Source organism: Camelina sativa, chromosome 16 (genome assembly GCF_000633955.1).
Source record: "Camelina sativa cultivar DH55 chromosome 16, Cs, whole genome shotgun sequence".
Classification (NCBI taxonomy): domain Eukaryota; kingdom Viridiplantae; phylum Streptophyta; class Magnoliopsida; order Brassicales; family Brassicaceae; genus Camelina; species Camelina sativa.
Genome location: NC_025700.1, coordinates 11,082,545 through 11,096,396, shown reverse-complemented (window position 1 = coordinate 11,096,396; position 13,852 = coordinate 11,082,545). Strand labels below are relative to the sequence as shown.

At 36.1% G+C, this 13,852-nt stretch overlaps 2 protein-coding genes across 6 annotated transcripts; both read left to right on the top strand.

The window, feature by feature from the left end:
* Positions 3,062-3,571, top strand: LOC104750340 (defensin-like protein 266). Its single transcript, XM_019238186.1, has 2 exons — positions 3,062-3,119; positions 3,304-3,571. The coding sequence occupies exons 1-2, from the start codon at positions 3,062-3,064 to the stop codon at positions 3,498-3,500; spliced, it is 255 nt and encodes an 84-aa protein (XP_019093731.1). The 3' UTR covers positions 3,501-3,571.
* LOC104750339 (leucine-rich repeat receptor-like protein CLAVATA2) lies at positions 6,797-9,659 on the top strand. 5 transcript variants are annotated; one of them, XM_019238630.1, is made up of 2 exons: positions 6,797-8,260; positions 8,595-9,659. In XM_019238630.1, the coding sequence occupies exons 1-2, from the start codon at positions 6,982-6,984 to the stop codon at positions 9,482-9,484; spliced, it is 2,169 nt and encodes a 722-aa protein (XP_019094175.1). In that variant the 5' UTR covers positions 6,797-6,981; the 3' UTR covers positions 9,485-9,659. The 5 variants fall into 5 exon arrangements, with proteins under 5 accessions (XP_019094175.1, XP_010470428.1, XP_010470426.1 ...); XM_010472126.1 differs by having other exon boundaries at positions 6,797-8,301; positions 8,636-9,659; XM_010472124.1 differs by having other exon boundaries at positions 6,797-8,557; positions 8,892-9,659.

Genomic DNA, 13,852 nt, shown 5'->3' with positions numbered 1-13,852 from the left:
CTAGTGATTGGATCAAACAGTCTGTAGGCCTTGGAACCCGGTTCTGTTCCAAGATTGATCACCTTTCTTGATCTATCATCCAACTTCTTTAGATGAGGTCCCGTGATCTTCGCATATGCAACACATCCAAACACTCTTAAGTGTTCAATGTTCGGCTTCTTCATCATAAAACATTCATAAGGAGTCTGACCTTGTAAGGCTTTTGTGGGAATATGATTGATCAAATACGTTGAATGACATCCGGCTTCTCCCCACATATCATTCGGAACCTTCATTGCTTTAAGCAAACTTCTTGTCATCTCCATTAAAGTGCGATTTCTCCTTTCAACCACACCATTTTGTTGTGGTGTATATGGTACAGTTAAGTGTCTAGAGACTCCATTCTCTTCACAAAACCGGTTAAACTCAAGCGAGGTAAACTCTCCCCCTCTATCGGTGCGAAAGGTTTTGATAGTCAAACCAGTTTGTTTTTCCACTCTGTCTTTAAACCTTTTAAACCAATCGAAAGCCTCGCTCTTCTCCTTCATCAATATAGACCACATATATCTTGAGTAATCATCAATTAAGAAAAACACATACCGATTATTCGCTGGTGTAGATGGAGAAATCAGTCCACACTAATCTCCGTGTACTAGCTCCAGAGCATGAGTTGCACGGTAAGTTGTTGTGGTTGGAAACGTATGTCGAGTTTGCTTTCCGACCATACAAGCACTGCACACATTCTTCTCATGTATTGCTTGTGGCATTGCGACAACCATCGCTTGTTTCACCATATTATTCATAAATCCAATGCTTACATGCCCCAACCGTGTATGCCAAGTCGATGTAGTGTCATCATCTTGTATATGAAGACACTTGGGATACTCTACTTCCATTGATGTCTTGTAGAGACGGTTTTATGATCTCTTGACTTGTACTAACAATCGTCCAACAGGATCACTTAAAGTCAACATGTCTCCCTTCATGTTTACTTCACACCCAAATTCAGTCGCTTGTCCTAGATTGGTAATGTTGTGCTTCAGGTCGGGAATGTAGTAAATCTCCTTGAGTGATCGCCTCTCACCCATTTTTCCCACAAAAACAATCGATCCCTTTCCAATTATGTTGACAAATGAATCATCACCAAACTTGACCTTCCTTGTGATGTTCATATCTAAGCTGGAGAAGAATTCTTTGTTTCCCGTCATGTGGTTACTAGCACCGTTGTCAAGATACCATACACTTTCATTGTTTGTATCATAATTAATGGGAAACACCTTATCCTCATTCAAGAACACCACCTCATCAACGTAAAGTGCATCAGCTTCATGAGTTTCATTCAAATTTGTCTCTTGATGTGCAACTTCTTTCGCAGGACATGAAGATGCGTAGTGACCCGGTTTATCACATCTCCAACATATTATTTTCGATAGATCTTTCTTCTGGTTTTGTGCTTCTTCTCCTTGATTTTGGCCATTAGATCTTCCCCGACCTCTGCCTCTACCAGAACCATCACCATAGTTTCCTCTACCATATCCGCCTCGACCATAATCACCTCTGCCATATCCACCTCGAGTGTTGCCTCCTCTGTTATAACCTCCTCTGTTATAGCCTCCTCTGTTATAACATCCTCTATTTCCTCCTTGAAAACCGTTGTACCCTCCACGGTTGTTACTGGAATTTGAAAACGTAAGTTTTCCTTGATCTTCACTTTTGGTTTCTACCCCAACACGCTCTTCATACGCCTTTATTCTCCCAACTATGTCTCCAAATCCTATTGAATTTAGATCTAGAACTTGTTCAAGGGAAGCTACAATATGAATGAACTTGTTTCTTGGAAGTCCTGACAAGAATTTCTTCACCAACTTCGACTTTTCAATATTCTCTCCTAAAGAGGCTGATTGTGATGCAAGGCCTGAGATCTTGCCTGCAAAATCATCAACTGAATCGGTTTCATTCATCTGCAGTCGTTCTAGTTCTGCCATGAGGGTTTGAAGTCTCGCTTCTTTCACCCGGTCTGCTCCCTGGTGTCGAGACTTTGAGGCATCCCACAGATTCTTCGCTGAGCTTTGTTCGGCAACTTGCAAAATCAAAGCCTCGGGGATGGATTGAAACAGAAGTGTTATAGCTACATCGTTCTTCTTCTCATCGGCTGAACCAGGTTCTATTGTGTCCCATACTTTGCTAACTCGAAGAGTAATCTTCATCCGCATCGCCCAAACTGTAAAGTTTGTCGATGTTAACATCGGACAATGGATCGATGGAGATCCAAGGTCCTTGGTTCGTGTTGCAGGGTTTGGCACGTCCCCCATCATTGGTTACGTGAGTCTCCTAACACAAACTTTGATCGAGTCTTCTTCACAAGGCTTTGATCGGAGCTACAACCTTAGCTCTGCTACCAAATCTAAGATTACGAACTTGAAAAATATAAGAACATCTTTCTTATTAGATTTAGAAAACTCTCTCAAAAACTAAATCTTTCTTTCTCTCAAGTCTTATGGAACACTTCTCCATAGAGTCTTATATTTATAGGTTTTAAGTTTTCCTAAACCTATTAGACTTAACAAATTACAATTTATTAATAATAGAAACTTTTCCTTTTCTTTAATCTATTTTTTTTGGCAATTTTCTAGGAAATAACTTCTTCCTCAAGTTGGAATTATCCAACACGATTAAGTAAAATCTTACACATTAGTGTCTTCTCTATATTAACTAATTATGTCATTTTTGTCACCGTTCGTTTTCATAGAAAATATATTTACTTTTTAAACAATTAAAACATCAATTTCCGAATTATACATGATTAATGGGAATATCTTAATCGATATCGTTGATTGGAGATTTTTTTCTTTCAAAAGTCAAAACTATATATAGAGAGTTCATGTCAAAATACAGTATATGAAAATCTTCCAAATCTTCTGCATTAAACCTGTCGATGCAAATATCTTATACATATCATAAATTTATACGTTTGTATAATGAGAATCAATATTGTTTATAATTGGCAACAAATCAGCTTATTTTACACGTACAATTGTATATATATACGTCTGTGTAATGAGAACCAGTATTATCATCAGAAATGGAGAAAACGGTGTTCATGAAAGTTGTTTTTTTTGCCTTCTTGTTGTCCCTCTCATGTGAGTCCATTTTTCAACTTTTAATTTAATTCCATCGTGTTTTTAATCTTTAATGATTAATTGTAATGAGTCACAGTTACCGATCTTGAAGATTCATAATATATACATATGTTATGTGTAAATATATATATATATATATATATATATATGTTTTAATGTCTTCTTTTTTATAATGATTATATAGGTTTGATGGAGGGAGAAGCAAGAGTTAGTGGAAAAATGAAAGATGTAACAATACAACGTGGAGGATCTTGCGCCAGCGACAATACTTGTCACGATACATGTTCGGGATGTAAGAACACACAATGTATTTTCAGCCAGTGTGTTTGTACTCAATGTAACACTCCACGAACAAGTGTACGTACCGAATCTCATATGTAAACTTATTTCTATTATTTACCCAAATTTGTGATAACAAGATACTAATAAAAAACATTTTTGTTTTTATGTAAGTATTTTTCTCATAGACTCATAGTATAGGTCCACCTTTACAAAAATCAACCATAGATCTCTTATAAACTGTTTTTTTTTTTTTTTGGTCAACTGTATAGAAGTAATAAAACCCTTGAAAGTATAAGATAGTCTTATAAAACATCAGACAATTCTCATAAATAATATTAAAATGAGTGTTTTTTTCAAAAATATTATATTCCCCTTTTTGATCTAAAGTCCAAAACTTTGGTTCGTTTAAAATTGTAAATTAATGTTTGGACGTTATTATCATTATTATTTTGTAATGGATGTACTTTATTTAAGCAAAATGGAAAAATAAGCGTTTGCACAACCTAAACAAAAAAAACAAACCGTGGAAGCAGAATAATTACTCGTATAAGTAGAGTCATGGTGGTCATTTGCTTTTCCTCTAAGAAGGGTAAAAGAAACATAATCATCTTCGAGTCCTACAAAGTTCATGATTCTCTGCACAATCGGAATCTCACTAACTTTGAGAAAGAGAAGAGAGTGATGGCTATTGTCAAGAGGTACAACACCACAAATAAGCAGGTTATAGACGTTTCTACTATTACTAGGATGGACAAGGTCTCATTTGCCTCCTACATCCTCTCACTCTCTGGAGATGTGACTCCTGTTGGCAAGAAGTTGCAGAGAGAGAAGGAGGATGACAGAACTATGGAAGAAGAAAACAAGAAAGAGAAAAAAGCTGAGAGTGACCCGAACTTCGAGAAAGTTAGGCGTGAGGAAATCGCCAGACAAATAAAATATTAATTGTGCAATGTTTGGGCGGTATGGTTTATTTATCTTATGGTTTTGGCTAATTAGAGTGATTTCATCCACTTAACCTAAAAATCTCAGACTATCTACTGCTTTTTTGGTTGTGTATGTTTCTCTAATTTCTCCTTCGTCATGTATGTTTTCGTTTTTTGGTTAGATATATGTAATGGATGAATAATTTAATATTAACTGTGTAATGTTTCGGCAGTATGGTTTATTTATCTTATGGTTTTGGCTAAGTAGAGTGATTTCATCCCCTTAACCCAAAAATCTTAGACTGTCTACTGCCGTTTTGGTTGTGTAATGTTAATACAAAACAAAACAAGTAATCCAGGTGCAATGTAAAAATTGATAGATTTTCTAATAATTGTAACCGATTAAAAATCTGTAACCTCATATTTTGATCTCTAAACCTTCATTTGACTAAACTACATAATATTTGAGTAATTATACTCTTTAAACCACAATATAAGTTTTTAACACAAACTTGAAAACGCATAGTTAATGCTAATTAATCATATAAAAGTATAATCTGTATGATGTTTTTGCTTAAAATTTCGAAAGACATTATACTATCAGTACTTGTTAGTTATTCCTTCATCAGCATTTGCCATTTAGCGATGCTTTTGAGTTTTGATTGATTAGGGATGAGAACCCAAGCGTTGCGCGGGATTGTATACTAATCATGCTTGGCTTAAATATTATGTTGAATCAGTGGCATATAATTAATAAAAAAACCTACACATATACTGTTTATGAAATCATTTAAATAAACATGTTTTTGTTTTGTTTTGAACCTAGTGTTTCTATGCCAAAAAAAAAAACAAAAACAAAAAGAACCTATTGTTTTTACACACTTAGCACAAGTGTGTTAGCGGTGCTCAAATACATGGTTACAAAAAGAACCTATTGCTTTTCCTCTAATGTATCTTTTTATGTATTTTTTGTTTTGTTTTTCCTTTTCTGTTTTTTGATTATATGTAAGTGTGTTAGCGGTGCTCAAACACATGGTTACATTTTTTTCTCTGAATTTTTTTGTAGCAAAGGATCCAAATTTTCAGATTTTAAATTATAACAAAAAGCTGTTATTTATTTATTTTAATATAGGGTTAAAAAACTTTTGAGCCGGCCTTATTGATGTGTATGACAAATTTGGGGTTATAAAATATATTTAAAATTATATGATACCGCGCATGATGATGATATTTACGTGCATTGTGTATTGTTTTTTACTGTATAATTATATTTGTCTGATTTATCATTTGGTTAAAATGGACCATGTCTTAATAGACAATTGTCTAAAGCTTTTTATTTCATTTGATGGACCTATGTGTTTTTTAGTATTGGGTTTTTTGCTTATTATGTTTTTTTGTTTTGTTCTCAATTGAAAGTGTTGTGTAGTTATTTTCTTCTTCTTCTTTTTAAAAGCATGAAGTTAGCAAAAATGTTGAAAAAACCTCAACTTTACTTATGGTGAATTAAATTGTTAATTTTTATTATTTTCAATTAAATTGCAAATTTTTATTGACTTTACCAAATAAAATACACAGTTAAGTTAATTGACGGATATATTTTACAAGGCTAAGTTAACGTCGGTAAATTCCATTAAATACAACGTTGTTTTGTAATAATAATAATAAAAAAAGATATGGTGATTCCAAACTGCCACCTATTGGATGAATCAATCAATACTTATTCCGTTCAAAAAAAAAAAAATCTTATTTCAGTTTTACCATTTTGTTTTGTTTTCCTGTATATTTTGAAGTCTTTTTTACTGGTTTGATGGTTGGGGCTGATGGTTTATCTTAGAATTATGTAGATTGAAATATTTCTGATAGTGATATTTCTATGTTTTTATTTTTATTTTGTCACCAAAATACTTACGTTCTAGAAAATTAAATTAAAAAGAGTGGGCTTATAAAACTGGAAAGAACACACATAAATTTCAAATTGGAGACAAAGCCCACAAAATTTGTAGAAAATTATGCTGACGTGGAGCTCTAATGAGAGAAAACTCTGATTATATATATATATATATATATATATATATATATATTTTGAACAAATACTCTGCTATTATATATATGATTAGTGTTTGAGATTAGTTTGGTGTATTTATATTGCGAATGAAAATACATAAAATATCACAAATATCTAAAAAAATAAATATTGGTTACTTTACCCAAAATATAACCGAAAAATGTTCAAATTATCGAAAACTAATATATTCAAATTTATAATTCTATTTTATGTATCTATACTATCAAAAGTGTAAATATAACTAATATTCTTAAATGTATACTTTTATTTCGGATATTGATTCAGCTGAGGTTCAGTTTAAACAAAATTTTAAAAATTTATAAAAATTGGTTGGGATATAAAAGTTTCGGTTTCATGCTTTACTGATTAGTCTCCTCATTATTATATTGGAATGTAATAACTAATAAGTTAGTCCACACGCTCTCAGAAGAATGTTCTCACTGTCTTTATCTTCCACTCACATTTCCACAACCAGCAGGGTCGCGTTGCTTCACTCTCCACTGTAAAGAGAGGTCGCTGCGATTCACCCCTGAGATCTTCTCAATTTACCTCCATTGCCACTTAACCTAACCTTCGTCTTCCCCAGTGAGCTATGAACATACTGAAGATTGCAGATTTCACTCTCTTCTTCCTCTTCTTCGTCTCCTCTCCCGCGTCGCTTCTAGCTCAATCCCAGCTTCCCGACATCGACCCACAAGACAAAGCATCTTTATTGATATTCAGGGTTTCGATTCACGACATAAATCGAAGCTTATCGACATGGTACGGCTCATCTTGTTCTAACTGGACAGGTCTAGCTTGTCACAATCCGACCGGAAAAGTTCTCTCTCTCACTTTATCCGGTCTGAATCTCTCCGGTGAGCTTCACCCATCTCTCTGTAAGCTCTCTTCTCTTCAAAGCTTGGACCTTTCCCGGAACAATTTCTCTGGAAACGTACCTTCTTGCTTCGGTTCGTTGCGTAATCTTAGGGCACTTAATCTTAGTCGGAACGGATTCGTTGGTTCGATTCCTGACACATTCGTGAGTCTTAAGGAGCTTAGAGAAGTTGTTCTTAGTGAGAATAGAGATCTAGGCGGTGTGATTCCTCACTGGTTTGGGGGTTTCTCGATGAATCTTGAGAGAATTGATCTTAGTTTCTGCTCGTTTCTTGGAGAATTACCTGAGAGCTTGCTGTACTTGAAGTCTCTTAACTACTTGAATCTTGAGAGCAATAACTTGACTGGTACACTTAGAGATTTTCAGCAGCCGTTGGTGGTTCTTAATCTTGCTTCAAATCGGTTTTCTGGTACACTGCCTTGTTTCTACTCCTCTCGTCCTTCTCTTAGTGTTCTGAATCTGGCTGAGAATTTGTTGGTTGGTGGGTTACCTTCTTGTTTGGGTTCTTTAGTAGAGCTGAGTCATTTGAATCTATCTTTCAATGGCTTTAACTACGAGATATCTCCAAGGCTTATGTTTTCAGAGAAGCTTGTGATGTTGGACTTGAGTCACAACGGGTTTTCAGGTCGTCTTCCTAGCAGAATCTCTGAAACAACTGAGAAATTGGGTTTGGTACTTCTTGACCTTTCTCACAATAGGTTTTCTGGTGATATACCGTTGAGGATTACTGAGTTGAAGAGTTTACAAGCATTGCGTCTCTCTCACAATCTTCTAACCGGAGATATCCCGGCTAAGATTGGGAATCTGACGTATCTCCAGGTCATTGATCTTTCCCACAACGCATTAACCGGCTCAATACCTCTCAACATTGTTGGTTGCTTTCAGTTGCTTGCTTTGATGATTAGTAACAACAATCTCTCTGGCGAAATACAACCAGAGCTTGATGCTTTGGACAGTCTGAAGATACTTGACATAAGCAATAACCATATTTCAGGTGAGATACCACTTACTTTGGCTGGCCTGAAGTCTCTTGAGATTGTGGATATCAGTTCCAACAACCTCTCAGGAAACCTGAATGAAGCCATTACCAAATGGTCCAATCTAAAATATCTCTCTCTTGCTCGTAACAAATTCAGTGGAACACTTCCTTCTTGGCTGTTCAAGTTTGACAAAATCCAAATGATTGACTACTCCAGCAACAGATTCTCCTGGTTCATACCGGACGATAACTTAAACAGCACACGCTTCAAAGATCTTCAGGCCGCCGGAGAAGAAAGATCCGTAGAGCCACCAGGAAAAGTAGAGATCAAAATATCNTCATATTTCAGGTGAGATACCACTTACTTTGGCTGGTTTGAAGTCTCTTGAGATTGTGGATATCAGTTCCAACAACCTCTCAGGAAACCTGAATGAAGCCATTACCAAATGGTCCAATCTCAAATATCTCTCTCTTGCCCGGAACAAATTCAGTGGAACCCTTCCTTCTTGGCTGTTCAAGTTTGATAAAATCCAAATGATTGACTACTCCAGCAACAGGTTCTCCTGGTTCATACCGGACGATAACTTAAACAGCACACGCTTCAAAGATCTTCAGGCCGCCGGAGAAGAAAGATCCGTAGAGCCACCAGGGAAAGTAGAGATCAAAATATCAGCAGCTGTGGTTGCCAAAGACGAACTAAGCTTCAGCTACAATCTATTATCCATGGTTGGGATTGATCTCTCTGACAATCTATTACACGGAGAGATCCCAGAAGCTTTGTTCAGACAGAAGAATATTGAGTACTTGAACTTGTCCTACAACTTCCTTGAAGGTCAGCTTCCACGTCTAGAGAAGCTGCCAAGGTTAAAGGCCTTAGATCTTTCACACAATTCTCTATCAGGTCAAGTCACTGGAAACATCTCGGCTCCTCCAGGACTCACACTTCTGAATCTATCTCATAACTGTTTATCTGGAATTATTACTGAGAAAGAAGGGCTTGGGAAGTTTCCAGGAGCCTTGGCTGGAAATCCTGAACTGTGTGTAGAATCTCCTGGAAGCAAGTGTGATACGGCTAATATTGATGCATCACAAGAGGAAATATATCAAAACGAATTGGTCGAAGGACCGATATCGATTTGGATATTCTGCTTGAGCGCGTTTATTAGCTTCGATTTTGGAGTGCTAGGTATCTTCTGCTCAGCTCGTGCTCGGAGTTATATTCTACAGACCAAAGCTTAAAACTCAAGAGATTGATTGATGTGTATATTCAGTTGTAACTTGTAACATACATGTATGTTTGTTGGTATGAGATGAGAAGTGGAAATGCTCGCATTTAACTAAAATCTCTCGGTTTCATTCACTTGTGTATATAGTTTGAACGGTTTCTTCTTATACTCCTTTTGTTTATTACTCAGTCGTCCCTTCTTTATCTGTTTGATGGCAGTCTTGGCCCGGTACTTCCCTCGGTCCTCCCTACCTGCTTTTACTAACACTAGCCGACCCGTTGCTGCTTTGTTAGCTTAAGCTTTATATGCGCCTCAAGCTCCGCTTCATTCTCAGTTGTTCAGTGTCTGGAATTTTCTCAACCTGAATTATCTTCTTTGTTTTTTTTTGGCTTCCTTTGCTCTCCACATACGAACCATTTCAACATAAAATAAACAGGAACCTAAGTTAAAAATGTTTTTCAGCTACTCACTTAAATTTTTTTTAGTCGCAAAAATGATTAGACTCTTGATTCTAGGCTTTTTTTTGTTGTTGTTGACTATATGAAAGGGTTGTTAAAAGAGTTTTTGGTTTTTGGTTTTTAAAATAACAAGAACGATTATTACATAGGTCTTCAAGGGTTGGTTGGTACGCTTGGATCTAGTCCGAACAACTATTTTTCTACCATTCACACAATTGTTTGATATACCCTTTACCAATTCTAGACAAGTCGAGATCAATAAAACACATGTTATTACGTTAGTATGAGGTGAACAATAACTCCACAATAAAATATAACTATATATCCGCATTTATTTGTCAGCTTTAAAAATATTCTACTCTAGCATGAAGTTTAGAATATCAAATTATTAGTAGGCATTGTTTAGGATGAATTGTATGGACTAACCATTCAAAACTATAGAAAATTTATAAGAAATAAGAAATTTGTCTCCTCAAAAAAAAAAAAATATATATATATATATATATATGTATGTATTTTTTTAAAATATATCTCCAAATTTTTTTTGTCTTAACATATATAGATTTTTTTGGAAGTAATATATTTTTAATAATATATATTATTTAAAACATTCTCATGGGGTATTGAATTTGACATTCTAAAAGATTTTAGAGTATTCTTAAAATCCTTTGTTATTCAATTGAGGATTTTTAAAATCTTCTGAAATCCTATGTTATTCAACTTAAGATTTATGTAAATTCCTTTAAAATAATATAGAATCTCTTGTTATTCAATCAGTAATTTTTAAAACCTACTTGAAATCTCTTGTTATTCAATTTATCACAACTTTTTTAAAACTTGCTACTTTAGATGATTTTAAGAGACTTTCTATTGTTTTTTTATTAGAAAAAAAAAAGACTGAAGATCTTGAAGCCAAAAACCCCCGCCAATCATCAACCACCTTCTCCACCAGTCTCAGCCTGAACCGTCAAGTTTTTTGGGTTTGCCGCAGCATCACCAGAGGCAGAGTAAATAGATAATGAATTCTATTGGTTTGAATCAGTTTCTGGGTTTGAGCTCATGGAGAGTTCGATCAGATTATTATTTGGACACAAAAAAAAACATCACCATTGATCCAACTATTGATCACTTTCTGGGTTTAAGTTTTACATGAACTGAGGACATAGCTCCAACTATTGATCTGATTTTCTTTTGGTATTGTGTTGTAAAATATTGTAAAATCACCCAAAATTTAATAGTCAAATCTAATAGAATCACGTTTCATTTTCTTTCCTTCAAATAGAAAAACTCTAAAACACAAACAAATCTCCTAAAAACTTACTAAATCTTTCAAAATTCTAAAATATTAATGGGCAATTGACAAAAATAGCACAAAATTAAGTTTTTCTTCCAAACTTAGCACATATTCTTTTAGTTTCCAAAATTAGCACATAAACTCTAATTTAATTCTAAAAATCACTAAAAATAATAATTGTTTAATAAAAATTCCATCTTTATCTCTAGAGAAAGACTTTTGTGATCTCATTTTCACCGACGATCAAAGAACGATGAAGCGTGATGATGAAATGATTCTCATCGTCGATCTGTTGTTGTCGCTGTTGAGTTATTTGAAGTCTTATTGAGTATTGTTTGCACGAGTCTAGAAATAAGAGACTTGGTCTCACTAGTTTGAATTGGTCTGTTTATGTTTGCGGTTTTCTAGCTTAGTTGAAGTCGTGTCCCTGTTTCACGTTCTGTTTCAGTTATTTTGCTTCAGTACTTGTATTAGCTATAAAAGGCATTAGAAGTCTCTTAATAAAGTAGATCATTCAGTGCAAACTTGTGTTTTCTTTGAGTCTAAAACTACATTTGGTATCAAAGCAAAAACACAAATCAAGTGATCGAGAGAGAGAGAGAGAGAGAGATGAGTGAGGATAAGACACTTACCAAAATTCCTCACTTTGATGGTCATTACGACCACTGGAGTGAATTGATGGAGAATCTCCTGCGAGCAAAGGGGTTATGGAGTCTCGTAGAAGAGGATTATAGTGAAGCAGAGGAGGGAGCCCAGGTGACTGCAGCGCAGAAGTAACAACTCGACAATCTCAAGATGAAAGATCATCAAGTGAAACCTTATCTGTTTCAGGCCTTAGATCGGGTGGTGTTTGAGCAGATCCTGGATCGAAAAACATCTAAGATCGTCTGGGATTCGATGAAGAGGAAGTTTGGAGACAATGAAAGAGTGAAAAGATCTCTGCTCCAAACGTTAAAGAGAGAGTTTGAGGTGCTAGCTATGAAGTTGAATGAGAGCATTGACGACTACTTTGGAAGGGTCATGGCGGTCTCAAACAAGATGAGGATCAATGGTGAAAAGATGTCAGACTCGAAGATCATTGAGAAGATTCTTCGTATCCTGACCGACAAATTCACATATGTGGTGGTGTCAATTGAAGAATCCAAAGACACAAGGAAGCTGAACATTGATGAACTGCATAGTTCTTTATCTGTGCATGAAAATAAGTTTAAGAAGAGTGCTTATGAAGAGGAAGATCAAGCACTCAACGTCAATGTACGAGGAAGAGGTGGTGGTTCGTACAGAGGATGTGGTAGGGGCAGAGGACGTTCGTTCAACAAAGTAGTGATCGAATGCTATCGATGTCACAAATTGGGACATTTTCAGTATGAGTGTCCAAATGGAGGTAATGCAGCTCACTTTGCAGAACTGGAAGAAGATGAGGTAGTCATGTTGATGGCATATGTGGAGCTTCAAGAAAAACAAAAAGGCGATGTCTGGTTTGTCGACTCGGGGTGTTCAAACCACATGTGTGGAGATCGAGCCATGTTCTGCAGCTTGGACACTGCTTTCTCTCACAATGTCAAGCTTGGAGACAACCACAAACTGCAGGTTAATGGGAAGGGTGCAGTAAAAATCACACTTAAGGGGATAAGCTATGTGTTGAATGATGTTTATTATGTTCTTGAGCTGAAAAACAACCTGCTAAGTGTTGGCCAACTGCAAGAAAAGGGGCTAGATGTGCTGTTCAAAGGAGGAGATAAGAAGACCTGCAGCATATTTCACCCCACAAGAGGAAAAATTGCAGAATCAGTCATGAGCACAAATCGGATGTTTGTGTTGCTTGGTGATAAAAGTGGTACATCAACGGAAGAACGGTGTCTCCAAGTTGATACTTCTGATTCTGCAGAGTTGTGGCATCATCGTTACGGACATCTCAGCTACAAGGGGATCCTCACGTTAAACAGTAAGGAGATGGTCATTGGGTTACGAAGCATTTGGGCATGTGAAGGTCACTTGTGAAGCGTGTGTTAAAGGAAATCAACATCGTGTCACCTTTCCAAAACAGAGCAAATGGAGATCAACCCAGAAGCTACAACTTATTCACCCTCACCTGTGTGGTCCGATCACTCCACCATCTAACACTCTGAAGAGGTACTTAATAAGCTTCATTGATGATTTTTCATGCAAAACTTGGATATACTTTGTGCGAGAGAAATCCGAGGCTTTTCATCAATTCAAGTTGTTTAAGGCATTTGTGGAGAAGCAATATGGCAGTTTTATTAAGTGTTTGAGAACAGATAGAGGAGGTGAGTACAACTCTGTGGAGCTCAATGAGTATTGCAAGGAGCATGGAATCAAGAGACAGCTGACCACTGCTTACACTCCACAGCAAAACGGTATTGCTGAGCGCAAAAACCGAACCATTATGAATATGGTGAGAGCTATTATGTCAGAAAAGGAGGTACCAAAGAGCTTCTGGCCAGATGCAGTCCAATGGGAAAATCATGTTCTGAATCGATCTCCCAGAACGATCGTGAAAGACATGACACCGAAAGAAGCATGGAGTGGAAACAAGCCGTCTGTTGAGCACTTTAGGATCTTTGGTTGTATCGGGCATGTTCATATCTTGGATGTCAAAAGGACCAAG

Bases quoted from the DNA above. Each gene is read 5' to 3' on its own strand.
- LOC104750339 (XM_019238630.1), top strand. From the start codon at position 6,982: ATGAACATACTGAAGATTGCAGATTTCACTCTCTTCTTCCTCTTCTTC.
- LOC104750340 (XM_019238186.1), top strand. From the start codon at position 3,062: ATGGAGAAAACGGTGTTCATGAAAGTTGTTTTTTTTGCCTTCTTGTTG. The intron at 3,120-3,303 runs GTGAGTCCATTT...ATGATTATATAG, and splicing joins CTTCTTGTTGTCCCTCTCAT to GTTTGATGGAGGGAGAAGCA.